Raw genomic sequence first — 27,069 nt, forward strand, 5'->3', positions numbered from 1 at the left:
CTACGTTAACAGTTTCAGATTTGCAATGCAGGTAAACGTTTTAGTAATTTTATATGTACGTTAGCGTCCTCGGAAGATTGTCCTCAGAAGATTGTTGTTAGATTGTACCGCACACGGAAATGGCAAACTTGGCAGAGTGAACTACAAACTAAAGCCTAACTTTCCTTTGTTCAACACAATCAAGTCTGATTTAAAAGTTAGAGGTTTAGATTATTTAGAGGATCTGTTAATAAGCACAGAGATAAATGGATATTATTACTTAACGGACTAGATTGTTTGTTCTCTACAGACTAGAGTCTGAATAGGGAGTTTGTGTTGCGTTTAACTTTTGTATCATATCAATCAAAGACGAGCCTAGTTATAATATCCTTTTGTAGGTTTGGTCGTACTTTTAGTCATACTTTTAGACGTGCTTTTAGACGTGCTTTTAGTCGTGCTTTTAGTCGTGCTTTTAGACGTGCTTTTAGTCGTGGTTTTAGTCGTACTTTTAGTCGTACTTTTAGTCGTACTTTTAGTCGTACTTTTGGTCGTATGTTTTAGTCGTATTTAAATAATTTTTGGATTGCATCAATTTGGCAATCAGTTTTCCGATCAGGTATAATTCCCGAATCACAAGCTAGAAGATGTTTTGTGACCGACAATAGTGTGACTCAGTACACGATGTATGATCACAACTACTTATAGTGATGTGACATGATCTTAAGTTGGTATGGATTTAACAAGCCCATGGTTTTATAAATTAACAACTTACACCGTTATATATAATATTGACACCGTGAGCCCGGCATCTGTTACTTACCTTGTCCACACATGGTTGTCAGTTTAGCTTTAGTTCCCTGTTAACCAAGTATAAGCTAGCAGCTGGATGCAGTGATCACGATGCTGTGGAGGAGTTTAACTTTAGTATTTCCGTTGAACTATCGCAGAAAAATGATATTTTGACAGTTCGTAAACGTCTTGTGAGCTGCACACTTAAATACTACGTAATGTTTACTCTTGTAGTTCTCCAGAAGATATTTTGTATCTGCAATTTTCGTGCCGCTAAGATTCTACATCGCTTCATGATCAAATCTGCAAAATATCAACATCGAGTAACACTTATGAACTGTGAAGTAGGTACCGTAAACAGTAAACACCATTTCAAGATTACATAACATTAAAAAAGTAGGTACTTTCAGCATCGTATCAATACACGTGACGATAGAAAAGTAGGTACCTTCAGCATCGTATCTACACACATATAACACTGGTAAAGTTGACACATTGGCACCAGTCCAGATGAAACAAATTTACACCGCCTGCCTGCTTTTAATACATAGCTAGATATAGCGCGGCTGTATTTCACTATTTTTTGAGTTGACATAGTCTGTTGTGAAAATAATTCGACATTTCCCACTTTTATTCGGCTTCATCCCTGGTGTTGCCGCCGATAAACATGTTTTGTCGTTGTAGATATTATCGGTGTCCACATTTCTACATTTTGAAGTAGACAGCTTGTCATATTTTTACCATCCTTTACTAATAAGGCGGTCACGTATTCTCTGATAAAGTATACAACCGTACAACAATTAAAAATACCAGGTAAGTTATTCCGTTATCGAATAAATGAAACCTACGTGTTATCTGTTGGCACGATCGTCTGGCTTTTAATTGAATCATTCGTGCTGTTAGGATGTTTTCATTAAGCCTTTATGCGTTAATACCTCTCGCATACAAAATATGCTATTTTGAACAGTTCCTGTTTCGCAATTGTTCGATAAAGTCAGTTTGATTTTGCAAATTATTACAAATCTTGTTTCTTCTATAATCGGTTGTGGTTCTACCAGCAAGAATTTACATTTTGTAGAGCTATAACTAGGTGAATTACATTTTAGGATAGATTGATGTCGAGATTTTGGTTTTGAGTCAATACAATCAATCATTATTTTTGTTCTCTTAGCTTTTGCTTAAGTATGGCAATTTTTGAAACATCTTTTCTTGAAATTTTAACATGTCATCCTCAAAGATCAGATTGTGTTTGGGCGAAGTGAGAAGTATAGAAAAGAGTGTGAAAAAAGTGAAAAGTGAAGGGTGAAAAGTGGGAGATTGAAGATTGGAGAGTGACGAGTGAAAATTGAAGATTGAAGAGTGACATCTGCAACTTTAGAAATCTCACAATGCCGCTATTTTCAAGAAAAAATAAAATGCTGGGTGGACAGAAGATAGTGCCGATGCCTCGACAGAGAAGCAATAGTCTGTTCCAGAAACTTCAGAGGAGACAGAAGATCGTGGAACAAAGGGAGGGAGCCGAAATAGAGCCCATTATGGAGGTAAGATTATTGAAATTATTATTATTATGTGGTGTTGTCGACATTGTGTTTTTAATCATAACATCGATTAACAATTTTCAAAAATTGTGAACATTTTTCATTTCATTATTATGATTTAAACTACGGTTCAAGAGTTTACTCTTCAGAGTTTGATACATCAAGAAAGAATGTACTCCATTATGGAAAACAAAACTGAGAGGGGATGAAAACAGATAAGGCAAAAATAACCTAACCGATCCGTTTAGCAGATAATTTATAATTACATTATGGCATTGGCATAATTATTGGAATTACTCCAGTTATGAACAGTATCAAGGATGCCAATAAACCTGTGTTTGGGCCACAGGTTATTAAAATTAATAAGACCAGAGCCACACTGGCCGCACTGGCCGACATTTTATTAAGTAGTGAATAGTACAGACAGTGAGCCCTTGTATGCAGGCTCTCCATTAACTAGACACCGTTAGGTTTGCTACTCGAGTACTTGCCGACTAGGTTCTTTACACTTTACCACCTTGAGCTGTTCACACTAGATCATTTTTCAACGCGAATCAGAAATTGTCCAGTGTCCGACGAAGGGTCATCATCACCAGGGTCTGATTACAGATTCAGAGAAGATATCTGGATCAGCCTTTATTTGTACCATGTGTTATTTGAAGTTTGTTGTTACCAATGTAATTGTATTCATGTTCGATTTGACCAGATATACTTTGTGAACTATATTCGTAATTGCTCAACTACAAATAAAATGTGCGGTTACAGCAACCTAACAAGCTATTTACACCTGCGACTGAGCTGTGGCCGGTTTCTTTTAATCTTCTTGGCACTTATTAAGCCACGTCAAAGATGGCCAACAATAAACATGTTACATTGGATACATAATGTTGGATGCTGGTTTGACGGTTTTTTCTCTAGGTTACTCGGCTCGTTACTATGACGGGTTTTATTTATTTATTTATAAAGATAAATTATTTTGTCATAATTTTGTCTGATATTTTATCTTTTTACCAGCTTGTTGCTTTATAAGTGATTTTTGTTTAGAGGCGACTCAGCAGAGAGATAATCAGGACAATTACCAAGACACTCTTCCGTTTTGTAAATATATTCAGCACTGTGCAGTTGTAGCACTTTCACTTTTCACATTCACAAAGAGAGCGGGATTAAGTCTTAACTCTAAAATAGAGCTATAAAATTTAATCGATAAATGCTACGTTGACGGGTTGACTATCACCCTGGCATTGTTACCAAGTTTGGTTCATTTCCACAGTAAAGGATTTTTCTGTTTTTCAAAAAGTGGAAGTAGCTCGAAAGTGCAAACTGCACAATGGTATCATTGTAATTAATTGCATCATTCAACATTTAACACTATGCTAAAAGTAACATAGTGTATGCCACAATTAATTAACTGGCAGTGTAAGCATGAAGTTTCACAGCTGTATGTCACATACACATATAATTACCGTCAATAAAGCTGTAATTACAAGGACAACATTTTGTTTGTTAGCCACTTAATTGTTTGAAGTTAACTTGAGGTTGTGGAGTTTCTGTTTTTTGCTGTAATTTTGTGTCCCCGCGTTTCTTTTGCGAAAGAGATAATTTGTACGCAAATTCCACAATGTACCATACTGTTTTCGCATGTGCATTTTATTGTGTTCGCTTGAATTTCACTTTTCCATTTATACTTATAGTCGAGTTATAAGACACCGTTAAGCAACGTTAACATTTCCAAAGTTAACCAAAGACAGTTTTTGTTTTGAAAGCCGGATTGCTTGAGCAGCTTTGATTTAAAGTATTTCGTTTCAATAAAACCATAACAAATTCTTCAGCCTTTGCTCGAGGAGGAGGAATTAGAGTTGAATGGTTCCGATCTACAACTCAGCAAATCAGACAGTGAAATAGATTCTGCCAACGAAAATCAATCCCCAAATATCGAAAGATTGTCCCCTAGAGAAACTGATCTCACACATTTCTCCAATTAATTCAGACTCAGAAATATTCAACCAGAAAGGTGTGCATCAAACCATGATGGAATTGGAACAAGATAACAGCAATTATTCACACGAAACAGCTGATAACCCAGATGATCATTACCTGATAGCGGTGGCAGGGTCAAGAGAGGGGCGATCATCACGTGCTACAGATGCTGACGACTCTTCTCTTGGTGACATTGGGGAGGACCAGGAGGAGGAGGAGGAGGAGAGTGACGGGGACTATATCGAACTACCTGCTCTGACGAAACCCTCACCTCAAACTTTCGATCATCCGATAAGTAAGTATGATGGTCTAGCAGTAGCGAAAGACATGGCAAAGAACGACGTCATTCGTAAATCAGAGGAGAAGAATAAAGTTAGGGGCAGGTCAAACAGCTTGTTTAAGATTCTGGGCAGGAGACAAAAGTTAGTTGAGGAAGCAGAGCAGAAGAGAGACCAAGAAAAACTTGAAGAGGGTTCCCAGGTATGGATTGTTGTATTCTGTGGAACTCGACATATTTAAACTAAAAGAAATTTTAGATGTTAGAACTAAAATGGAAATATCTTGGATAAAGTATTATATCTTATGGAAATGATAGCATGGCATGATGATGAACAATATGATTTATTGTATTCTAACCATAAGCCTATTTGAGAGCATCAAGCATGACAGTTGAACTGATCAGGCATACCGTCCCTAGGAAGAGCCTCTCTCTCCGATCCCGAAAAAGGCTAAAAGCAATAAAAAGTCACTACAAAACGAGAAACAAGCTAACAGACCTCGTAGAAATAGTTTATTTCAAAAGCTTGGGATCCGCAGAAAGCTCGAGGAGGATTTCACAGCAATGGAACAATTAGATGAGGTGAAATCTTGCGAGAGAGTATTTTCTGATGGAGCTGGTGTGTGTGTCCATGTAGCACTGCACGAATATGCACGAATGTGTGCACGAATATGCTCGATAAATCCACGAACCATTGGTCCTTATATGAAGAGCGAGAAGCATCCTAGAACAACAAATTGTACATTCAGCACAAGTGCATTTTTATTCAGTTAATTATCACCTTTAATTAGTTAATAAGCACTTCTCAAGACTATCAACAGACAAAAAATGGAGCACCATAAAACAGCAGATTATGTTCCCTTGAAGCCAGCTCACAGCAAGAAACCCTCCATCTATAACCTGATCCTCTCATCAAGGATAAAACTCCAGTAGATGAACTGACTGATGAATGTCCGGTCCTCCCATCATGCTCCATGAAGAGCAAAGAGATTTGATCAAGCCTAAAGGGTTCGCTGGATTCGGACGGCGGAACAGTCTGTTTAAGAAGCTGGAGAAACGACAGAAGAAAATGGATAATCCGGATGATGTCTTGAATAAGAATACTATGATGGTTCGTTTTTACTTTCTCAATGATTGTTAGAGATAGTGTTCAACAAGAAGGTAGTGATTTTATGGTTGTTCTCAAATTTTGGTAAAATTTGATATTTCTGCAGTGTGCATCACCTTATAAATACAATTTTGAGAGGCGTATGAATTCATTACCTGGGGACCCCAGGCTATCATGTTCACAAACATGAATAGAGATTCGGCGGAATGACAGGCTGAGCTCGTCAGTCGCAAACAGATGGTCACATGGCCAATGGTTCGGAATTAGAGGGCGTCAATAAATTAATTGAATCGATTCAATGGCGAAGATCACTGGACCAGTATGTCTTATCATATCTTAACTTTGTTAACAATTAATTTGTTCTTTAACACCACTTATCACTTCCAGGTATTCAACCCATTGATAGAGTTCAAGGAAATGGCAAAAGCAGATATCGTAAAATACGAGGAGACTTTTCACGTGTAAGAAATTGTTAATTTACATTTGTTTCTATTCAAGAAAGCATTGAATGAGCACTTATAAAAATATAATTGCATAGCACTTACCATTTCAATTATTTCGAATTCTCAATTCCTTAACCTGCTAAATTATACTCATCAGGTTTGATGCTGACGATGACGGTCTCTTAACTCTCGAGGAGATCAAGGGTGCGATGAGGACGTTAGGGACTGTTATGACTCACATGGAATTTAAAAACATTATAAAGGAGCTGGATACTGATGGTGATAAGATGCTTGATTTAAGAGAGGTATTTATTGAAGCATCCACTTATAAACTGTGAAATATTTTGGAATCTTTTTATTTTGATTTAACTTCTAGCAACTATCTTTTCTTGACCATACATGATAGAGATTGCGGTGCGTCAACGACATTTGATAAGTAAGTTTTAGTCGGCTGCTAATATGGTAGCCGGCTTAAAGCTGGTTTTAAACCGGATAGGTTGTCTTAACAATTGTATTTCTTCAGTTCATCTGCATATATCAGAAGATAAGGTCAGGGGACGGATCAGACAGCCTCAAAAAGTTGGTGGACGAGATTGAAGTAGCCACTGTTGGAGTTGGTGGTGCGAAGAACTTTTTCGAAGATAAGGCTGCTCGAACCAAGTAAGCATTGTTTTCCTTTCAGTCTCTTTAATGATAAGGCTGCTCGAACCAAATAAGCATTGTTTTCCTTTCAGTCTCTCTAAAGATTCATTTTGTAAATGGCACGCTTCCTTACATATTTTAATTTCTATGTGAAATTATTTTTATCAAAAATATTTCAACGTTTCCCTCATTTGATCCTTTATCTCTTTATGTTTTATAAAAAATTCAGTCAAAACAGTGAAATTTGGGTCACGGAAAGCTGAAATTCAAATATTATGTCCTACCGGTAGGACATATTCAACATTTTCATTACATCAAAGTTTTCTCCGGATATACTGCTTCTTGTAGGTTTACAACCTACCAGGACGCGCGCCGAGTTGGACTCGTCGACGGTCCTGGTAGGAACGACGGTCCTGGTATGGAACAGATATTTTACGAGTATCACCCGTTAAACTGCTTCCAGAACCTTGATGGCGACTTGTGTCACTCTGACCGACCTCACTGATTGGTCACTGGTCAAAATTTCAGTCGAAATCGCGAAATTTCGGTCAAGGGGATGGCAGAAAAGGTCTTCTTCAAAAATCTTCCAAAATCTCTTTTTATATTCTGATGATTTTCCGTTTGTCAAAGCATTCTTTGGGAATAGAACTTTGAGTACCCCAATCGTGTCTTGTGCCATCCTCCGTGACCTTGTAAGATGGTCATTCAAGAAAAATTCATTCAAAAAAGTGAAATTTGGGTCGCGGAAAGCTGAAATTCGAATATGTCCTACCGGTAGGACATATTCAAAACTTTCATTGCATCAAAGTTTTATCCGGATATACTGCTTCCAATACCTTGGTTTGTCTTAATTTAAACTAACTTAAGTTTTCCAGGGAAACTTCTTATGAAACTGAGTTACGAATAGAAAGAGAAGAAGCAGTGAAGCAGAAAGAAGCGGAGGAAGAAAAAAGGAAGAAAATGGCGTCAAAAGCGTCAGTATTTGGAGACGTGAAAATGGGAAAGAAGCCCACCCTCACCGAGAAAAGGCCATCTAAGTTGAAGATAAAGAAAATAAAATCAAAGAGAGACGTTCTAAAAAGCGATGATAATGGAAGTATGGAAAGACAATCATCCACAGTATCAGTATCGAGCAGCTCGAGCGCCGGAGGAATTGAAAGACAGATTTCAAACATCAGTATTTCGAGCAAGTCTTGAACCCTTACTGAAACTTGAACCTAGGTATAAGATTTCCCAAAGTTTATAAAACTGAATGCGATTGTACTTCTTTTAAACTTGCAACGGACTGGCCGTTTTGGAAGTGCCAATTAGGCGTATTCTAATGTGAAATCATATCAGTCGATAACTGTTGTCGAACTCTTAACCTTTCTGATGATCATTTATCAATACTTCAAGAGACAGGTCGCTTTGATTTCTGCTTTTGCGAGACCTTGTCTTGTTTATATTCAATTGCTTGTTGAATTCTGTAGCGCCAATTGAATTATTATGTGTTATGGCTTGTTTTTCAATTTCATGAAGTAGAAAGTTTTCAACTTGGGATATCGTCTTGAATAGTGATTGTTGTACTTTGATAAGTTGTATTTTAGATTCAAGACGGATAGTGAACATTATAGATTAATATCGAATTGATGAGTAAAAAGTCTGGATTATCAAAGTAGAATATTGAAAATGAGACAGTAGTGCACAATCAAGGAATTAATTTTTGTGATAATTTCCTCGTGTTTTCGATATTGAAATTGCAATCTAAAAATACTGATTTAAAATAAATTGTTTGTGAATTGCTTTATCAACCACATCCGGTTCCTGAAACACTTTTTAAAGTTTTGTATTTGGCAAAAAATGTGTTTCAGTGACAGAGTCCGTTTGTTAAAACTCTAAGCTTACTGATAAGCACTGTTCAATTGGTTATAACTGTGATAAGAACCCCCTGGTTAAATTCATTAAACCTCTTTTTTTGCCACCTTTGGAAGTGTGATCTCACAGATCGAGCTAAGAGTGAACGGTTGGAAGTTTTCTATCTTTCAGAATCCAGACTTCAGACTTAGAGGCTTACTTTCCTCGCTGCCGGGAACTTTTAGGGCCGTTTCGTGTTGGTGGATCCTCTGCCAGGGTTGGGTTGATCTGTAACAGCTGGTCCATCCAGAACTTCTCCCGTGTTGCATTCTGAGTGGAGGAAAATTATTAGTTTTAATTTTGATACTACGAATTCAGAATGCATATGGAATTTTGTGGAGGAATGTTGTTATCAAGAACTCTAAAAGTAAGCTAATATATAAGTTGACATACATCACTCTTAAAGTGCTCGGCGAGGATAGTGACGGTTTCTTCTAGTTGTTTTAGAGCAACCTCGTCGTGGTTTGCGTGGGATCTCAGTTTAATTGCCTCTTCAATCATCTCATCACCCTTGGAATCGTATTTTTTAGTTGTCAAATCTTAAATTGTTTATCCGAAAAAATTGAACCACTAATAAATTCAAGTGAGGAAGACGGTATTATGACAATGAGGTTATGAGGTATCATTCTAAAATCTAAGCTGGCTCACCCGAGGAAAGTTTCCAATCTTGATAAGGAACCTCCCAAACTTCCTGTAAGCTAGCTCTCTGTCCACTGGATTACTCGACTCCAGAATATTGTTAAACATGGACTCCGCCTCACTCTTTCGATTCAACGAGCAGTATATCTCAGCAAGGTCCAGTGAGATCTGTGTAGATCCAACCGGGGAAAGTTTCAGTGCATGTTTCAGCAGTTTTGCTACCTGAGATCGTGCGTTTAGTGTTTTAACGTTCGCACAATTTGTTAATAAACAACATCATGGTCGTCATAATTAAATGTTTTTCAGAGGAAAAAATAACTGGACTTAAGTTCTGACCCTTATGAAGCCCTGTTGAAGTTCGTTGTCTCCTTCAAAGACAAACGGCTTTGGTTTGTCACTTTTAGAGGAATGATGCTTTATACTCTTTTTACGTTGCTCCTGCTAGATACAATGCATTTTTAAAAGGTGCATTCATCATTTCTACGGAAAAGAGTGCGTTAGAAATAGTAAAAGATGGGAAGTCCGGATGAGATAGAGATACGAATGAATTCAACCGGATAATAGACAAATTTAAATGTCACATGTTAATCTCATGCAAACTATCATAACAAGGTCAACACAGGTCTTTTTAATATTCAATATTTACCATGCTTGTACAGGTGGGTTTCGGACGACTTATTTTTCTATTAATAAGTTGGTACAAACATTGAGATGCACAAAAATCCGGCGATGTTAGCTAGCTGCGGTCATTACATTAATTTCATGGCGATTCACCGAGTTTACGATTTAAATATTCATTGTCATGGAGTATTAACTTGGTAAACTAAAGTTGCAACTTTAAACTTGCCATCGTAGACTTGTGAGAATCCGTGCTACTATTGTTAGTGAACAATATCACAGTGAGAGGCATGCAAAAATGAATGTAAAGCAATATCTTTAGATAGTTTAATATTGGTCCATTTGAAGTTTGACCCATCTGTTGCTAATTTGTAATTTAAATCACATCATTCTTTGGTTATCATTCCAGCATTCCGTTACTCATTGATCATTCACAAATAACATTTCGGTTCAGCAAATTACATGCACAAGCATCACCCGTGGGTTTCCGAATGCACGGCCCCGGGTTGTTCTAGATCATGCACCTTCGCAATATTATTCCTTTGTGACCAGGACTCGACCGGAATTCTGGACCAAGCCCCGGTTACTGCCGGGATTGGCCAATTTCTCCCGGTCCGGCCCAACAAATGCTTGAAAAAATCCCGGTCCCGACAAGTCGGCACTAATCCCGGCCCCGGTACAATTTTAAGATTTTGCCGGGATATCAGCCAGGAGTTTCCCCGTAATTTAAAGATTCTGCTGCACAAATGCAGAAAAAATGCAGAAAGAACTGAAATAAGAACAAATTTCGACCGATTCTGGGTAACAAAAAAATTAACAAAAACCCCTATCCGGCAGAGTGACAAACTCCGATCTATCATAGGTTTAACCCGGCCCCGGAAATTCATTCTCATTCTTCTCCCCACAATCCCGGTCGACCCCTGCTCACGTCACATCAGGACTGATACGGACCACATCTTACCAGTGCATTTGCGCTACTCAGCATTAAACTACCCAGTGTCCTCTTTATAGGAAACAGTTTGCTAATTGTGCCCCCAAAAGAAGCCGTGGCTGGTGGTGCAAGAGGAGTCGCTGGTGCTTTATCCACTCCTATTTTAACCTGGTCCAGCTGGTGGTCCTGCTGTAACTTGCATGATGGGCTAAAAGCTGGCATAAAAGAGATCCCAATGATGTCATTGGTGCAATCGAAACCTATAGCTAATGGCGATGACTGCGATGATCTCTTTTGATATTTGTATATAAAATAACATGATATGATGCTTTGAATAAGAAATCAGAAATCAGAGGTTGCTTGTAGAGGAATCGTGTGATAAATGACAAGAATCAAAGTGAATCCCAGAGTGATTTTGATATTTTTTTAATATATGATAAAAAAGACACATCAGAATCAGATATTATTGCAAGAACATCTATAGTTCATACAATGAAACATGCAAATCGTGCATTTGGGATCATTGGATAAAATTCGTTGTTAGATATGGTCATAAATTATCATTATTTCATAGTATTTGCAAATAGATCAATGAAACTTACACATTTAGTTCGTTTATATGTGCATTTTGCGTGTGGAAACTGGGAAATCAATCTCAAACACCAATTAATTATGAATTAAAACATTAAAGTTTCAAGAAAATGTTAATGATGGTATAATAAGAGAACTAGCAGTAGCACATTAGAGACGAGAAGTAATAATTGAATATCGAGGGTAGATATCTCAAAACAATTCCTGTAGATCTCAAACCTGCTCGAGAGCGTTATCCATAGCAGAGTCGTGTTCAGCTGCTCCGTTGTGGGAGGTAGCTGTGGTCATGTTGGAGACAGCTCTGAACCGCTCTTCGTACTTCAACCTTTCCCATCTGGAATTTTCGAAATGGTCAGAAATCTATGTGTGGAATGGAATATTTCCTGAATACCGCTTTGCTGCACTTATCGAAAATTCAATGGCTTCAACTGTAACTACGCTGGAGTAACAGTTTCATTTCTGTAATGGTGAATTCATCAGAATTGAGATAAAAATGAAAAAATTTATATTATGAAGATTAGATAATAGATAATCAACTAAAATTAAATCTAACTTGAGAATAGCAAGGGCGTAGGAATGATATAACAGGGAGCTTTCTCTGATCTCAATAGCTTTTTTCAATAAGTTTAGTGCACTTTCCTCTCCATCGAAGTAGTTCATCAGTCTCTTCTCGTCCCCAATTTGGTACAACGTGTACACTGAACCTTCTGAGGAGAATGTGAAATCAAATATTGCTGTTTATTTTAAGCTTTTACGCTTCAGCTGCCAACAAGCTGCTCTTCAAAATATTTCGTCTCCAAAATCAAATATAAATTAAAGATATAATCGAAGGTGACTGGTGACATGTGCAAAATGATTAATTTTATGGTTTTATCGGAACTCGTGTAGCTATGAACTATACCGCAGTGTCCTAAAGCAAGATCCAAGTAATCTAGAGCTTCTTGAGTGTATTCTTTTTCCAGTCTTCTAGATCTTTCGTTGAGTGCCCTCGCCAGAAGGATTACCGCATAAACGTTATTCACCGCTGAATTAAAGGGGTCATTTGATTTGACCAAACTAATGCCTTTCATTGCTTTATAATCTCAATCTCAATTAGTCGACAATTAGTCGTGTTAGCTGATTAACCGTGCTATTACCCTAGAAACTGCATTAGGTTTGAGGCTTTAAGATCAAATCAGACTACTACTTAGAACCGACCTTTGTTATCTCGAGGGAGCGGCGACTCTCGTGGGTCCTTTTCTTTAGCGAGATTCAATACGTTGTACTCAGCAATATACTTTCTCAGACATTTAACTCCCTCGTTGAGCGTCTTCAAGGCGTTAGCTCGACCTTGATGTTTACTGAGCCTCACCAGTACTTCCCCTGTTAATAGAGGATTCGTCAACTTAATATCAAAATATTGTCGACAATAGTCATCATCCTTATCATGTTATTATTTTTCCTTATCAATATCATGGTTCAATATAGATTGAACAACTTTATTAGATCCAATAGCTATTGGGATGGATTATGAAATTGTGCTGTTTTTCTTATCAACGAAAAATTCCATCCCTCTCTGATAACATGCTATCAGAACTAATCACCTTTTCCCAGATAACAGTCGAAGTTAAGAGGATCAGCCTTAAGAGCAGCATCATAGTGTTTCAGAGCAGCACAGCTGAGTCCCAGTTTGTTGTAGGACAGTGCTATCGTGTTGTTTGCTGCTGATAGTGGGGAGAGACCGGGTACGTGAGAGGATCGGGCTTCGATCTGAGGATGGATTTTGTTAAGAACAGCACCAGGGGGTATCCGGTATGGTGAGATTTCTTTATCTCATTTTAATAATCCCTTTCAGTTGCATGTCAATCATATTAATTAATGCTTTTCATACAAAGTTACAACAAAGTCTTCATGTTATGTATCCTGGGTTTGGACAGGATATTTCCACAGAAAGTATGTACACAATATTAATTTAGCCTTTACGTGATGATATAATTTATTTTATCATCGAAACATGAGTGTTATGAGTGTAATCCCCAGTCCTGCTCGAAGAACATTCGACGCGCTCAGTCACGTGCAACGATCACGTGCCCTTGCGTCACGCATTTTTCAGCCAATGGACCTGAAGAGAAGGTGCCGCGCCATATCACCTATTTGAAAGCTTCGACAAACGAGTGTCACACTAATAAGTTGTTGTAACTTTGGAGTCCTAATTCCTGTTTCCGGAATATTGCCGCCCTTTTCGTTAACCACGTCTTACCTTAGTTCCACATCGATATTGTTTCACTTATATTAAAGATTTTGTTCTATTACCTAAAACTAAAAGAGCAAGTGATACAGAAACCACGAGGCTTTTCTGCTTTTATCGATTCTTAGGTCGCTGTTTTACAACTTAACCTCCCGAATTTGTATTAAATATTGATTCATTAAACTCGTAATCATCGTCTGAACTCTGGAACTATCTGCTGGTTTTAAATCACTACCATAGTTCGTTTGTTACCTAATAATTAATTCCATGAAGTGTGTTACCATAAATTCTACTTTCACTTCCATCACCTTAACCTGTATCAACTGACTTTCTCATTCTGTCTACAAGATTTTAATTTACCCCTGATACAGCTTAGCTCTAAGAATTTCGCAATTTTAATAACTAAACTTTGGACGGGCCAGACTTCAATTTTATTTCGACTTATTCCAGCTTGATTGGTAGCAGATTTAATCTGAGTAGCTATCCTAAGGTGATCCACTCCATATTTTCCTACTTCTAAACACCAATGTGACTGGTTGTAATCCACTGTCTTATTGAACTTTACTCAGTACAATGTGATGTGTAATCCACTGTCTTATTGAACTTTACTCAGTACAATGTGATGTGTAGATCCTTCAATAACGAAGGATCTTACTTCTCAATCGTCCTAAAACAATTGGCATCATACTCACTCTATCCTTTTCTTCTTAAATAGGCATTTGCATCCTTCAACATAGCATACGGAATTACCATCGAATTTGAACAGACCACTGTAAAACAGAGACAACATCCCCCCCACACCCCCCCCGGCCCCCCCCCAGCCCCCCCCCCCCCTCACATTATACATCTGGTATAAGGTAAGCAGTAATCAGATTCAGAGGATCCTACTCAGCAATGGATTTTATTTGCTAGTAATGACAACTGATTATAATTTAAAATAAATATCATAAAACTTAGAGCTGATTGACCTTCCGGAAGAAGCAATCAACCTGATAGTGATATGATACACTTTTATCACTGTATTTGTAATAACATAAACCCGCCACGCAAAGGGTTTATATAACAGATCATCCCGCGCTAGCGGGATGATCTGATAAACGCATACGAGTGCGCGCAGCGCACGAGTTTTGTGTTAATATGTAATCCCGAAGCGCCAGCTGAGGGATTACATTTATTTAGCCCTGAGCGTGAAGTGTTTATGGATTATAATTATCTCCGGCGATTTCGACAAGGGATTTATACTTTAGAAGACTAACTGTACTGTATGTCCGGAACACGATTGGAAAGCAGTTCATCAATCTGAATGTCAAACCGATCTGTCATAGTGGAGCAATAGCTTGAACGTTAACAGGAACAAGAGCTGGAAGGAGAGCAAGCAAAACAATACTATTTTTAGGGCACGGACAAGGGTAGCTGGCTAGTCGCCAAATTCTCACGCCACGCGTTGGAGAAATTCCAAGAATTAGCTGCTTTGGCAACGTTCCCAGGAATTTGCGTGTAAAAGAAGTGGACGGTTACGATGTTTCATATCACGTGGTGCGCTTTCGTGTCACGTGGTATAGACTCGGCGTATGCTATTGGTGGCACGTGGTACGCACGTGACGCGCCCACGTGATCGCGCGTCTAACTGTTCTACTATTATCGAGTTCTAATCAGCAGTATCATTGATTATTGTAAGTCGGAGAATTGAATGATAAACATCAGTTACGACTAAAAAGCGGGCCGGGTTTATACAAATTTCCGGGGCGGGATGATATCACCTTGAGATGTTTATCTAACAGCAGGCCTGGCTGAGTGATAATATGATCCCGCGTCGAAATCCCGGAGATATTTATAATACTTAGTAAGCCATGAAGTAGGTACAGGGCTCTTTCGGGCGAAGAATTCTGCAACTTACGACAAATTTCAGATATTAATTTGCTAAACGTGAATGTCTCTGGAAATTTGAAAACATAATCATTCGCAGGGTCATCCCGTACATGGGGTACGAGATGGAGGCAAAATTACGTAGTAATTAATCCCACTGCTGGCTTATCTTCCAAGATTGCTTATCTGCGTTGAGCATCTATGCTAGATCAAAATGAACCATTTTAAGAGTTTTACGGATTTATTTTATTTTATCAACAATATTTTGCTTCTTTATCAACAATACTATTTTAATTGATATCTCACGTCTTTGAGTCTTCTTATAACAGGATGAATCTTCATGATCTCGTTGTTTTTGAGGTAATTTCTTGCTTTGTTCACACAGGCGACGGTGTCGTCCGCGTTTATCTTCAGAGCCATCTCGAAATACTTTTCCGCTTTTTCAAACTTGTCAAGCATCGAGTAGAAGTAACCTGAGATTAAATACATTGTCAAGAACTTTACAGATTCAGCATCTTACAAACTAGAAGGCACCAGCTTGAGCTACAAAGCCTGAAGTCCTCAGGTAAGATCTTCATAATTTTTATGAAATATCTGATACGTATCAAGATTTCTCCCACTGATAGTATTAATAATAATTCAACTTGCTTGATGAATACAACTAGTCGAAATGTTAACAATCATAAAGCTGGTTGAAAAGATGTTAAATCTTACAAGATTTACAAATATAAAACTTACCTATAAGGTTGTAGTAGGGACCCCTGCAGCGTAGCGGGATAACTGAACATTCCATAGATAACACGTCAAGATAACCCTGGGGATTATGAGTAACTGGCCCCTGGGATAATGAGGGATGGATCAGAACTACAGGACACTATTTATGAAACACCCTGTATATAATACATATTAATACAGGGAGATCTCGAGAGATTTCAGGAGTCCACTTCAACTGAGAATACTGTAGCTTGTCTCCTGTTATCTTGTAGACCGTTAAACCCAATTCTATCAAAGTATGCATCTTTTAGTAGTTATCTCTAAAGCATGTTTTGAAGGTTGTCTGAAGATGTTCCAGTTTTCAGCCATTGCTTGAGTAGGATGTCAGACAGAGGCTAGCACGAGAGGTTTGTCAGCAGACACTACATATGCACTTTCTTAGTATGTACTTTCCTAGTAATGAATTCAACCCGGCACGAGCCTTTAGGAGACTGACCATGGTCTCCAGTGACGTTTGTAATGATACCATTATTCTCAACCTCTGCTTTTAAGAATAAATCTGCAGCAGTTATATGGGCATTGCAGCAGTTAATGTGCAACCGTAAACGGCTCAGGGTATTTATATGCATTATTGGATTGATAAAGCTGCCGGACCATATCGATGTTATTTCAGGGTTGATACCCACTGCGTAGTGTTACAAACCGGTAGTAAATCATTTATTTTTCTTCGCTGCTTACCGTCAGCCGTTTCCGAGCATTGTGCAGGTTCAATATCTAAACTCTTAAATAAAATATAACCCCCAAGGAGTATGATCTCCTGGATTTGGATAGTTTGATCATGCCATAAATTTAAAATTATTGAAGCGATACGACCACCAGATCGTGTCAATGTTATTTCAGGGTTGAGAACACTGCAATGTGGACAATTTATCAGTTATTTTTGGTCTTGAATTTTCAAGATTATAATAAATGTAATATCTTATATCACACACAGATCGCGTCGTACGAAAACATAAATTTGAAAGGTTCTCTTGTTAATTTTATAACCAGGTTACAAATTATTATCAATATTTCTATATTTCTGGAAATCCACGAACAAGAGCCGTCTAATTAACCATGTAATTAACATTAAGAGCCATGTAATTAACATTAAGAGCCATGTAATTAACACGGATCCGATCACCGACAGACTATTCTATTTAAATTTCGCGCTTTTAGTCACCTTTTTGACTGATACATAGTGAAATTTGAATTTCAGATATCTGTTTTGTATCATTTTATGTTTTTATATCGTTATGGATTAGTCATATCGGGAAAACAACATCAAACATATCATAAATATTGAATATAAGTCACATAACGCACTCTCTGACTGCTGCAGTCATCGTGAATCAATGATTGTGATTTAAAACTAGCTAATCTAGATAAACAACTAACCTTGATGTTTTTGTTTTTGTAAGTAAGCCCCTGGGTAAAGAGGCAAAGATGTTTGTTGAGAAAAGTGTTTATTTTGAAAGCAGCATCCACCATATCCACGGTTGGGGTGGCTTCTTCGCGACTTGCTACTTTTAAATTACCTGAGTGGGTCGACATCATCAATAACAGTCGATCGTTTAAGTTGCATGCATATTGTATATTTGATTAAAACATTAAATAAATATCTGTAATGTAAAGGGGGGCATAAAAAGCAGCGAGGGATGTCATTAAGTTCAACCGGTCGACGCATATTGGATAATGATACTGTTCATTTATTTTAGATTAATGAATAGTATCATTATCAAATATCCGATCTTTCTATAATAAATATTTCGTCATTAAAACCCTTGATGAATATGTAGTTAATAATAAATTAAGTAAAGAATACCATTAAATATGACTCAGACTACTTGCTACAATTTATTTCTCAATCATGATATCGCGCTACTTATACTGACGTACTAAGATATCGTGATTCAGAATTAAATTATCATTAAACGAATACGTACGTTTGCCGCCAAACTCGATGTTTATTTTCGATATCTGTCTCTGATCCCGAGAGGGACTGAGCTCAATGCTCGACAAGGACCTCTGGTCTATACCAAAGTTGGTGATGGACCGATTCACTTGTGATCCATTGAACATTGTGTTCTGTCGACTGTGAATTGTTTCTGCCATCTTCTTGTTTTTATACCACTACTGGAAGTTACAATTTCGTTACTTGTTGGGGAGAGGGGATGGGGTGGGGTGTTACAGAATGGTACTATATTAAAATCACAATTGTGACAAGCCCTAGAGCTATTTTTGTATCACATGGTTGTATTAGCAGTATTGAAGCTAAAAGAATCTCTTAAAAGACTACTGCCAACCTATTTACTATCAGGAAACCAAGATTCTAAAAAACGAACAACCGGAAATAAAAATATAGCTGTAGTGCATCAGCAACCCTAGCTATAGAGCATGTCCACAGGGCTCACATTACAATGGCACACAGTTTGTACCAAACATCATTAAAAGCTTTTTGGTTGCCTTGGAAACAATTTCCAGGTTTGAGTAATATAATCATAATATATTACGAGCCTTGACATATCTCTGTATAACTAACAAGACAAAGTGGTACACATGGAATCAAAGCAAATTAGAGTGAACTCCACCGATCATTATGTTCGAAATTGCCGTAACAAGCAGTGTGAATGAAAGCAATTGTGATTTTAGAATCCAAGCTGTATTCATCGCAATAGCATAGAGTTTGGATTGCGTGAATGTGGCAAGCAGAGCGATCTCTTGAGAAACAGAGCTGTGAGATATCCAGTAACCCGGAACTCAGCTTTACTGTTTTAGTGCCATTTAGTGCCAGTGTGACAAACAAGTCCGCGTGATCAAGCGTGACAAAATACAAATAATTAGAAATTTTCAGTGATTGTTTAAGTGCCGCGTCACACGGTGCGAGAGAAGCTTACAGACTTTCAACTCTTGAACGTGGTAATGCGTTTAGTGGCGTGTTTAAATCACTTTTTAATTAATCCACCGCTGATCTATACAGAACAATGCAGTAAACAGTTTAAAGTTAGAACAGAAAGATAGCCGTTTGCGTATTTTTCTTCTATCTAAAACCCGCTGAAAGATATTAAACTGTCAGTAATGGAGTGTAAGTGTATCTTACATGTAATCTATATTTCAGTCAGTCGGCTCCTTAGATGATTGAAATTTACACTTTCACTGAAATTGATACTCTCGTCACGTTTTAATGCGTATTTTAAGTATTAATCTGATTCTCTCTTTCATCTCAGAGGTAACTCAAAATGACAGCACAATTAGTTAAAACGCCCAGAAAACGATGACATGCACATAAAGCTATTATAACTTCCTGCGGTAAAAGTAACCACTTGTTATCAAACTTGAATATAGTTAAATCTTTAAATAAAAAATATGACAAAAAATATAAAAACCTTCGGCATAATGCATGTTAACAACGAAAAAAGTTGAATATTTATTAAAGCCTAGCATTATTTGTACAAGGAACTAACCATTTGATCAAGCAAACTGATTCGACAGGAAAATTATATTATACCGCACTGGTATATTTTTACCGCACTGGTATATTTTTACCGCACAGGAACCGTCACACTATCAGTTATTCAAGTACGACGGTGAGTTTTGATGGTAAGCCTGGTTTATATTGGCACAAAGAAAGATACCGCATAAGTCAACTGTTCAATTTAATTTAAGATGGGTTTTGCTATAAAATACATCGAACTAAGCCGTTTACAAAATGTTTCACAATTCAGAGTAGGACTAAACACATCTCATCCAGCTCACAAGAAAAACTTACGCACAGCTTTAGTCCTACTAGTACTCGTCATCAAGAAAACAATGCGGCATGACCAAATGCACGGATATATCTCAATCTAGACACATAGCACCTACTTAACATACTCATTCATTGATGCACAAGGTGTTCGTTTTACAGTTTATACACTCCTAATGCAGGGAGTAGTGATTATTGCAGCTCGTGTACTGCTGAAATGAACCTTGAACTGTTGAGATGTGCATGACAAGTTTAGGGAGCCGCACTATGGTCATTTTATATCGTCATTATATCGTCACTGTAACATTTGTTGGGAAAACACGTGCAATGACGACCTTCTATTAACGGTTGTTATGGTAATAGCCCTCTAACAGCCCTCTAAAAACAAATACCTGGATAATAGAGGGCTGTTACCATAACAACCGAAATATAGCCGATCGCCACTGTACCTATTTGCAGATTTGTGGTTACTATATGGTCACTTTTGATGGTCAACACATGGTCACTAAAAAGTGAAAAGTCCAACTGAAAAAATGTAGGTTTAGAAGTAGATCAATATTCAGCGCATTCTACCGAATCTAAACGTACCAGAACCACCAGTTCCATTCATCAGACATTTAAACACAAGCTTCCTGAATATTACGTACTTGATAACAAAATGTTAAAACAAGCATCACGTGATGCGGTCAACTAGAAACATGGGTAACTCCTGCATTGTTAGTCATCAACCATTCAAATAATTGAGTTAGATACAGTAATATCATTGTGGATTTCATTGGCATCGTAAATAAAACGACAATACATTACATATTACACATACATTACATATTATATAATATTGATAAAGGGTTCAACTTTCATAGCCTGTTTAAAAATTCAGAAATACTATCCAGACGGTTCCAAAAGACGAAAACAACTGGTGTCGGTCGATAGACTAAAAGATAATTGATCGTACTTACTGCTATACTAACTACTTAACTTATAATGCTTTTGGACACGAAGGGAAACACACAACGTTAGGCTTTAAATCTTCGTAAAACTACATCATTAGAGCCTCAAATTATTTGTTATATATTAGTGTTGAAAGTACTTAACTTACTTATCTGATCTATGAATAGAACATCTCACAAAAAGCAAGGAATAAAACAGTATTATAATAATCATTCGAGCAATAAAATTCATAACTTTGACTTTAAATTCTGTTAGCTTTATCTAACATGCATCCAACAATGAATATTTTTTACAACAATGAATATTGTTACATGATTGAGTTGGCATAGGTAGTATATCCATTTGCTTCATGATTTTTACAAAAAAGGATTCAACTTTACTCGAAGTTATTATCCTTTCACGTGAAAATATTAACTTCGATTAATTATAAAACAAAAGCTTTTAAATGAACTTGAATTTTAAATAAATACTGAGAATTGAGGAACGATTGATGCCATTTCTACCGATGGACGGTGATACGGGATTAGCAAATAAACGAAATTTGATCTTATGAGATGTTCATGCCCTTCCGAATTGTCGTCCTGACAACGGTTTAAGGCTAATTTTATCGTACAATGTAATGCATACGTCATGCATCGGAAAGTACCACAATAATATTTTCGGTGTCGTATAGCGCTACAGATTCTTTGAATAACATTATCAGCATATTTCAGTAGAATTTCAGGTAAGCTTAAAATAGTTGTTTAAATGTGATGGCTAGAGATAGTATTCAGTAGCAGAATTCAATGATGCCAATAATACGTTGGTACTGCAGATAAAACGGTTAGATAGCGTAATTGGTGTAGATTGAACCCATTTACAGTGTAATCAGCCTGAGCCATGGGAATATTGACATTGGTTGATCCGGTTATAAACTGGTACAAACGTGGTCCGAGATTTGAAGTTCCGTTGTACTTTGTATTAAATTTATTTGTTTCCACTGATTGGCGCAGATTGGCCACGAAGATTCAATGACAAATGTACGAACAGCAAAATCAACACGTATAATCAACAAGTATAAAAACCAATAATGCTCGCTTGAATTATTCAAGGCTATTAGATTCACTTCATGTCTTCATTGAATTGCGAATGCAAGTTAGAAGTTCTAAACTATATACCTTACTCGGGATTATTACGACGGGTTTATTAACGACCGGTTAAAATATGGTTCGGGAAAAATATGGCGAAATTGCTCAAAACCCACCACATTTTCCCGGTCGCCATTTTACCGGTGTCCAACCTTTCAATTTTAGATTCAAAAATTTTGTCTCAGATGTAAATTTCCTTATTAGAGATAAGCAGGTTCAGAAATTTTCGCATTGCTAAAACTTGTGAAACAAGTCGAATTATCAATAATTGTTGAAAGTAGACTCTAGCAAATTCGTTGTTTTGAATTACCATTACATGTTTACGTGTATCAAATAACCATTATGACTCAATTTGTAGAAAATCTTCGAAAGAATGCATCGTTCACATTGTTTAGAATTATGAATAAATGACTGATGAAACTGATTCATGTTATTGACCGTTTTAATTAATTCGAGTTTTAATTTAACTGTTACTTTTACTTTGAGTCCTATTTCATTATGTAGAGATAGTCAATACCTAAGAAATTAAAAATTGGCCTATTTAAATCAACTTTGACAATAAGGATATATGACAAGAATTGGGCAAAAAGGTGAATTTTTTGCAATTTTAGCCAAATGAAGTCGAAAAACCTACAACAAGTGTCCCAATAGTCTTCTTTAGTGAATATAAGACAACCATTAAAATATGAGCACCCATACCCCTTGGGAACCCTAAAAGCTGAGTCGGCGGGTTTATTAACGACCGGTGAAAATGTGGTTCGGGAAAAATATGGCGAAATTACCCTAAACCCGCCACTTTATCCCGGTCATAATAATCCCGAGTAAGGTATTCACGTTTGAGGACCCAGGTAAAATCATTAAATTATTTTTTTAAATGTCGTATTAATACTAAAATGCAGATCGTTCGATAATTACTGTTAAAGTTTTAATTATTATATTATTTACTATGAGTATGAGTAAGAATTCACTACTTAACTCGAATAATCTACAAAGTTCAAGAATTGGATGAATATTTCCATGTTTTTCATATGCAATAACTTAACGTTTCGTCATATTAATTATTATGTTGGTGATTAATTATATTATTAGCAAAGGCATATTGAGAATTTCACTAGGTCGCACAGACAAACAATATTATGGCCGAAATAGAGTTTTACATCAATAATCATGACCAGTATTTCGGGCCAATCTCATCAAACCCGCACAACTGATATGACATATTGGTTGCCTGGGATTGGCTCTTACTAGGCCATCATGGGGAAATGTTATCATGTAATCTGAATGCTCCTCTAACTTTACCCCTACAGGTATCTGATATTAAAATGTCTGGGAGTCCAGGCAATTGTATTAGTTTTTGGTAGAAGATTACTTATAAACCTATGTGGTTTCATATCGGCACCGGTCCCTCCCTAGTGGTTTCCACCGAATAGTACTGATGTCTGATAGTGATATGATTCCTTTAGTTGTCCAGACTTATAGATTGTGGGTTGAATGAGGGATAGGAATAGTTGCTGGTAAGCTAGAATTGAGATATTCAATCGGCAGCACGTGCCTTTATGTTGCTATGACAATTGAGTACGTACCAAAGCAGGAAACTCCTCAACAATGCTCCCATTCAGCATTTGTTCCTTGGTTTCCTTTATTTCGGATAGTGTGATCTTCTCTGTCAAGTTTGTTGTCAGATGACTGCCTGAAGTCGTGTATTATTATTGTATAGAATTTGATAAGTGATAAATAAATTAAGAGCAGAAGTTATTCAATCGGATTTTTTGCAAGTCAAGTTTTTAAAACTCTGTATTGAAGGTACTTTTAGAATGAACGAATGGAAGTTAATACTGATGATAGCGGATTCGCTGCTGGCTCGACTTTGTATCACCGGGGGTAAGTATTTAATTCATTAAATTGGGTATTTAGTGTGGATATGAAAGAGATATTTATTTTATTATATCATGTATCTTAATTATGTGTCAGTATTATTATTTTGCCTACAGATCATATTATTTCAGTTAGTATCGACATGAATGTTTCGATCGCAGTTTATTTTTTATATTATATTGTATTTAATAAACCGGTTTCAAAGCCCTTGATTATGGGTGGCCCTCGGGTCTTTAAAACAAAACGGGTACATTTTACGATTTGGATTATAAACTTTTATTATTCCAGAGTCTTACATACATTTTGTTACTTAATAAATGATCTAATGTTTTCCCTATTACAAGTTCAAGAGACGGCGAATACCTGCTTATGAACAACTTACCCACAAACCATGACGAAATTAACGGAGATAATAACAATCATGTTGATGATTCCTGCACGATAGCTCTGCGTGAGGCTGAGCCTAAGGATACCACTGCTTCGCCCAAAAAAGTACGCTAAGTTTTTCATTATAAGATAAGTTCCAACGCTGATATTCAAATATAAAACTTGTTGTTATAAATTTTAATGAAGATCGAATGAAGATACTGTAAGGTTGGTTTGCTAAATGAGCACCTCCAATATTTTGATCATGTCTGACGGATATAACAGATCAGGAGGAAGGACAAACTACTCCACATCAATGTTTGTGGCTCGGTTTACATCACTCGAGAATCAACTCTGGCCTACTTCCCTGAAACTCTCCTCGGCTCCTCGGAGAGAGAAGACTTTTTTCATCCTGAAATAGGAATGTACTATTTCAACAGGTACGCTTCTTGTGAATATTTTCACGGTCATTGGACTCTAATGAAGATCAAACGGGAATATAGCTGCCTAGTAAACAATATTTCTTTGACAATTCATTAATTTATCCACTTATTTACAGGTATTGACATACCATTGCCGACTTGTTTTGACGGATAATATTCCGCAGGAATAGGTCAATGTTTGACGCCATATTGTATTTTTACCAATCTAAAGGAGTTTTTAAGCCTCCGACGAATATTGATGAGGATATTGTCAATACTGAGTTGGAGTTCTACAAGATTTCTTTAGATGATATTTTTGGGGCCGTTGAGGAGGCCATCAAGAAGAAATACGTTCCGACCACCTTAAAGCAAAAGGTAAGTGGTTTCAATTAGGCTCTATAATTGGTTTATAATTGGTTTATAATTGGTTTATAATTGGTATACAATTAAAGACATCAGTTTAATTGAAATAGTTTTTAGTCTATAATCCTTTTTATTTGGAATATTCTTTTGAGAATGGTCACAGATTTAATACCCGTTTCACACTTGAACCACATTATAAATTACTACTTATAAAGTACTACTTATTTAGATCCGAGAGTTCATGAACAACCCACACTACTCAAAAGGAGCATGTGTTTGGGCGGTGGTGGATATCATTTTCATCTGTATCTCCCTGACTCTCCTGGTGATGGAAACTATCCCTGAAATTGTGATCTACTTTACTGATAACAAGGAGCCTCTTTACATGTTCTTCCTTGTTCTAGATACTCTTGTCATTGCCTTTTTCAGGTTTGCTCTTTTGGTGGTTTTAAAATTTATTGTTTTTAATGACATTTATTTCCCGCAATGATTAAAAAAATTGAATACTGAAATTTGTATAATCCCTTCTTATCATTGCCAGGTAGTTTCCCTGTAACCATTCATTCCAGTGTTGATTTGTTTATACGTCTCATAACCTGGAAGAACATGATCAAATTTCTCACCGTTCCGATGCACATCATGGACATACTATCCATTCTACCATTCTACATCGGTCTTATCGCCGACATGATGTCTCAAACAACAGATTCTACCAAACAACACGGCTATGTGGCTCTAAGAGTCTGTAGGACGTTTAGAATTGTGAGGATATTCAAATTTGTGCGGCACTCCAAGGAGCTCATTGTGGTGATGAAGGTTAGATTTGTGGAACTGAATCTAAGAATTAGCTGAGAGATTGATCTACACGATTGTATTGAAGTTAAAACTGCCAGTTACAAATGAAAAACGTAATACCTCTTGATTCTCTTGTTCAATCCAGGTTATATCGGGAGCAGCAAAAGAGTTCCTAGTGCTCTTATTACTAATCCTAATCTTCGTGCTCACATGTGGAACTATTATGTATTACATCGAGTGTACAGACGGAGATTCGGACAATCATGATTTCAAATCTATTCTTGAGGTGAGTGCTCCACTGTAATAATTTGTATATCCTTCAAGTATGGATATTTGTTCCGAGGTTCATAATCAGATTGTGTTGATTGGAGTTTTGAAAACGTAATGGTCAGTTGTCTGTTCTTTTACCTTTCTGGTGCTTTTCTCCACCATCATCCTCAGTAACACTCTTCTTTTAGTTCTATATTAATATCATATTTTGTTGAGCAAGTGGTCAACGTGCAGAATAATATGTTGAAGTGGTAACACTCGATGACCACAGGGTTGCTGGTGGGCAGTGGTCACCATAACAACAGTTGGCTACGGAGATGTCGCACCTAGGACCCACCTTGGTCGGATATTTGGCAGTCTGGTTGTTGTCATGGGGATTGTTATCCTTGCCCTTCCCATGACTATCATTGTCAGCAAGTTTTCTAGCTCGTAAGTTTAAAAAGTTAAGAGTTTTAAGGGAAAAGCGTTATATCGTATTATCATAATAGCATAAAATTAAAATCAAGGCTCTCCAGGAATACTCATTTATCTCAAAAGATTTGGAAAATTACTACAGTGTTGTCTATTTTCAGATATGATGAAGAGAAGCGGTTCATGGAACAAAAGATGATAGCGCGGTTAAGGCAGGACCGTGAGACTCAAAATATGTTTATTTGGGAGGACGAAAGTTTAAAAACAGTTTCTGCTTGATTGGCATATTTTAAACTGGTTTTATTATGTCGATTGTGACAGGTTTTAACAAGTTTAGTTATTTTGTGCTTGTATGTGAGACTGCGACTAATCTGCTATGGTGGTCATGGTAATTTAAACTTGGAATGGTTTGAATTCTAATGATGGGCAGGGATGTCAGCATAACTCATTGACAAAAGGAACAATTTCAGAGA

The 27,069-nt window shown here is 37.0% G+C and overlaps 3 protein-coding genes across 7 annotated transcripts; 2 read left to right on the plus strand and 1 right to left on the minus strand.

Moving 5' to 3' along the window:
* The first annotated feature begins 1,381 nt into the window (after window positions 1–1,381).
* Window positions 1,382–8,406, plus strand: LOC134818117 (EF-hand domain-containing protein D2 homolog). Of its 4 annotated transcripts, XM_063827540.1 has the most exons (8): window positions 3,324–3,404; window positions 4,136–4,763; window positions 4,981–5,142; window positions 5,478–5,671; window positions 6,056–6,129; window positions 6,269–6,416; window positions 6,635–6,771; window positions 7,629–8,406. In XM_063827540.1, the coding sequence occupies exons 4-8, from the start codon at window positions 5,510–5,512 to the stop codon at window positions 7,948–7,950; spliced, it is 843 nt and encodes a 280-aa protein (XP_063683610.1). In that variant the 5' UTR covers window positions 3,324–3,404; window positions 4,136–4,763; window positions 4,981–5,142; window positions 5,478–5,509; the 3' UTR covers window positions 7,951–8,406. The 4 variants fall into 4 exon arrangements, with proteins under 4 accessions (XP_063683612.1, XP_063683613.1, XP_063683610.1 ...); XM_063827541.1 differs by lacking the exon at window positions 4,981–5,142; XM_063827542.1 differs by lacking the exons at window positions 3,324–3,404; window positions 4,136–4,763; window positions 4,981–5,142; window positions 5,478–5,671 and adding exons at window positions 1,382–1,581; window positions 2,006–2,309.
* Window positions 8,400–24,427, minus strand: LOC134818116 (uncharacterized). 2 transcript variants are annotated; one of them, XM_063827537.1, is made up of 16 exons: window positions 22,929–24,427; window positions 21,071–22,128; window positions 18,218–18,407; window positions 17,670–17,809; window positions 16,257–16,332; window positions 15,825–15,991; window positions 13,009–13,174; window positions 12,623–12,787; window positions 12,327–12,449; window positions 11,979–12,132; window positions 11,645–11,759; window positions 10,865–11,023; window positions 9,622–9,726; window positions 9,295–9,507; window positions 9,040–9,156; window positions 8,400–8,916 (listed from the first exon to the last, which is right to left on the minus strand). In XM_063827537.1, exons 3-16 carry the CDS (start codon window positions 18,384–18,386, stop codon window positions 8,803–8,805), a joined length of 1,983 nt encoding a protein of 660 aa, XP_063683607.1. In that variant the 5' UTR covers window positions 18,387–18,407; window positions 21,071–22,128; window positions 22,929–24,427; the 3' UTR covers window positions 8,400–8,802. The 2 variants fall into 2 exon arrangements, with proteins under 2 accessions (XP_063683607.1, XP_063683608.1); XM_063827538.1 differs by lacking the exons at window positions 21,071–22,128; window positions 22,929–24,427 and adding an exon at window positions 18,578–18,653.
* LOC134818659 (potassium voltage-gated channel subfamily A member 10-like) lies at window positions 23,917–27,037 on the plus strand. The gene is made up of 9 exons (XM_063828298.1): window positions 23,917–23,975; window positions 24,314–24,461; window positions 24,621–24,775; window positions 24,943–25,132; window positions 25,350–25,549; window positions 25,690–25,936; window positions 26,061–26,201; window positions 26,457–26,614; window positions 26,758–27,037. Exons 1-9 carry the CDS (start codon window positions 23,917–23,919, stop codon window positions 26,873–26,875), a joined length of 1,416 nt encoding a protein of 471 aa, XP_063684368.1. The 3' UTR covers window positions 26,876–27,037.
* The last annotated feature ends 32 nt before the right edge of the window (window positions 27,038–27,069 follow it).

The sequence above is a fragment of the Bolinopsis microptera genome, chromosome 7 (assembly GCF_026151205.1).
Source record: "Bolinopsis microptera isolate Bmic1 chromosome 7, MBARI_Bmic_1.0, whole genome shotgun sequence".
Lineage (NCBI taxonomy): Eukaryota > Metazoa > Ctenophora > Tentaculata > Lobata > Bolinopsidae > Bolinopsis > Bolinopsis microptera.

Excerpts from the sequence above, each read along its gene's own strand:
- LOC134818117 (XM_063827540.1), top strand. The coding sequence starts at position 5,510 with ATGTCCGGTCCTCCCATCATGCTCCATGAAGAGCAAAGAGATTTGATC. Across the intron at positions 5,672-6,055 it reads TGAATAAGAATACTATGATG|GTATTCAACCCATTGATAGA; the intron begins GTTCGTTTTTAC and ends TATCACTTCCAG. Across the intron at positions 6,130-6,268 it reads TACGAGGAGACTTTTCACGT|GTTTGATGCTGACGATGACG; the intron begins GTAAGAAATTGT and ends TATACTCATCAG.
- LOC134818116 (XM_063827537.1), bottom strand. The coding sequence starts at position 18,386 with ATGGCAGAAACAATTCACAGTCGACAGAACACAATGTTCAATGGATCA. Across the intron at positions 13,175-15,824 it reads TTATAAGAAGACTCAAAGAC|ATCGAAGCCCGATCCTCTCA; the intron begins GTGAGATATCAA and ends ATCCATCCTCAG. Across the intron at positions 9,727-10,864 it reads TGAGTAGCGCAAATGCACTG|CAGGAGCAACGTAAAAAGAG; the intron begins GTAAGATGTGGT and ends CATTGTATCTAG.
- LOC134818659 (XM_063828298.1), top strand. The coding sequence starts at position 23,917 with ATGGAAGTTAATACTGATGATAGCGGATTCGCTGCTGGCTCGACTTTG. Across the intron at positions 25,550-25,689 it reads CTTGTCATTGCCTTTTTCAG|TGTTGATTTGTTTATACGTC; the intron begins GTTTGCTCTTTT and ends CATTCATTCCAG. Across the intron at positions 25,937-26,060 it reads AGCTCATTGTGGTGATGAAG|GTTATATCGGGAGCAGCAAA; the intron begins GTTAGATTTGTG and ends TGTTCAATCCAG.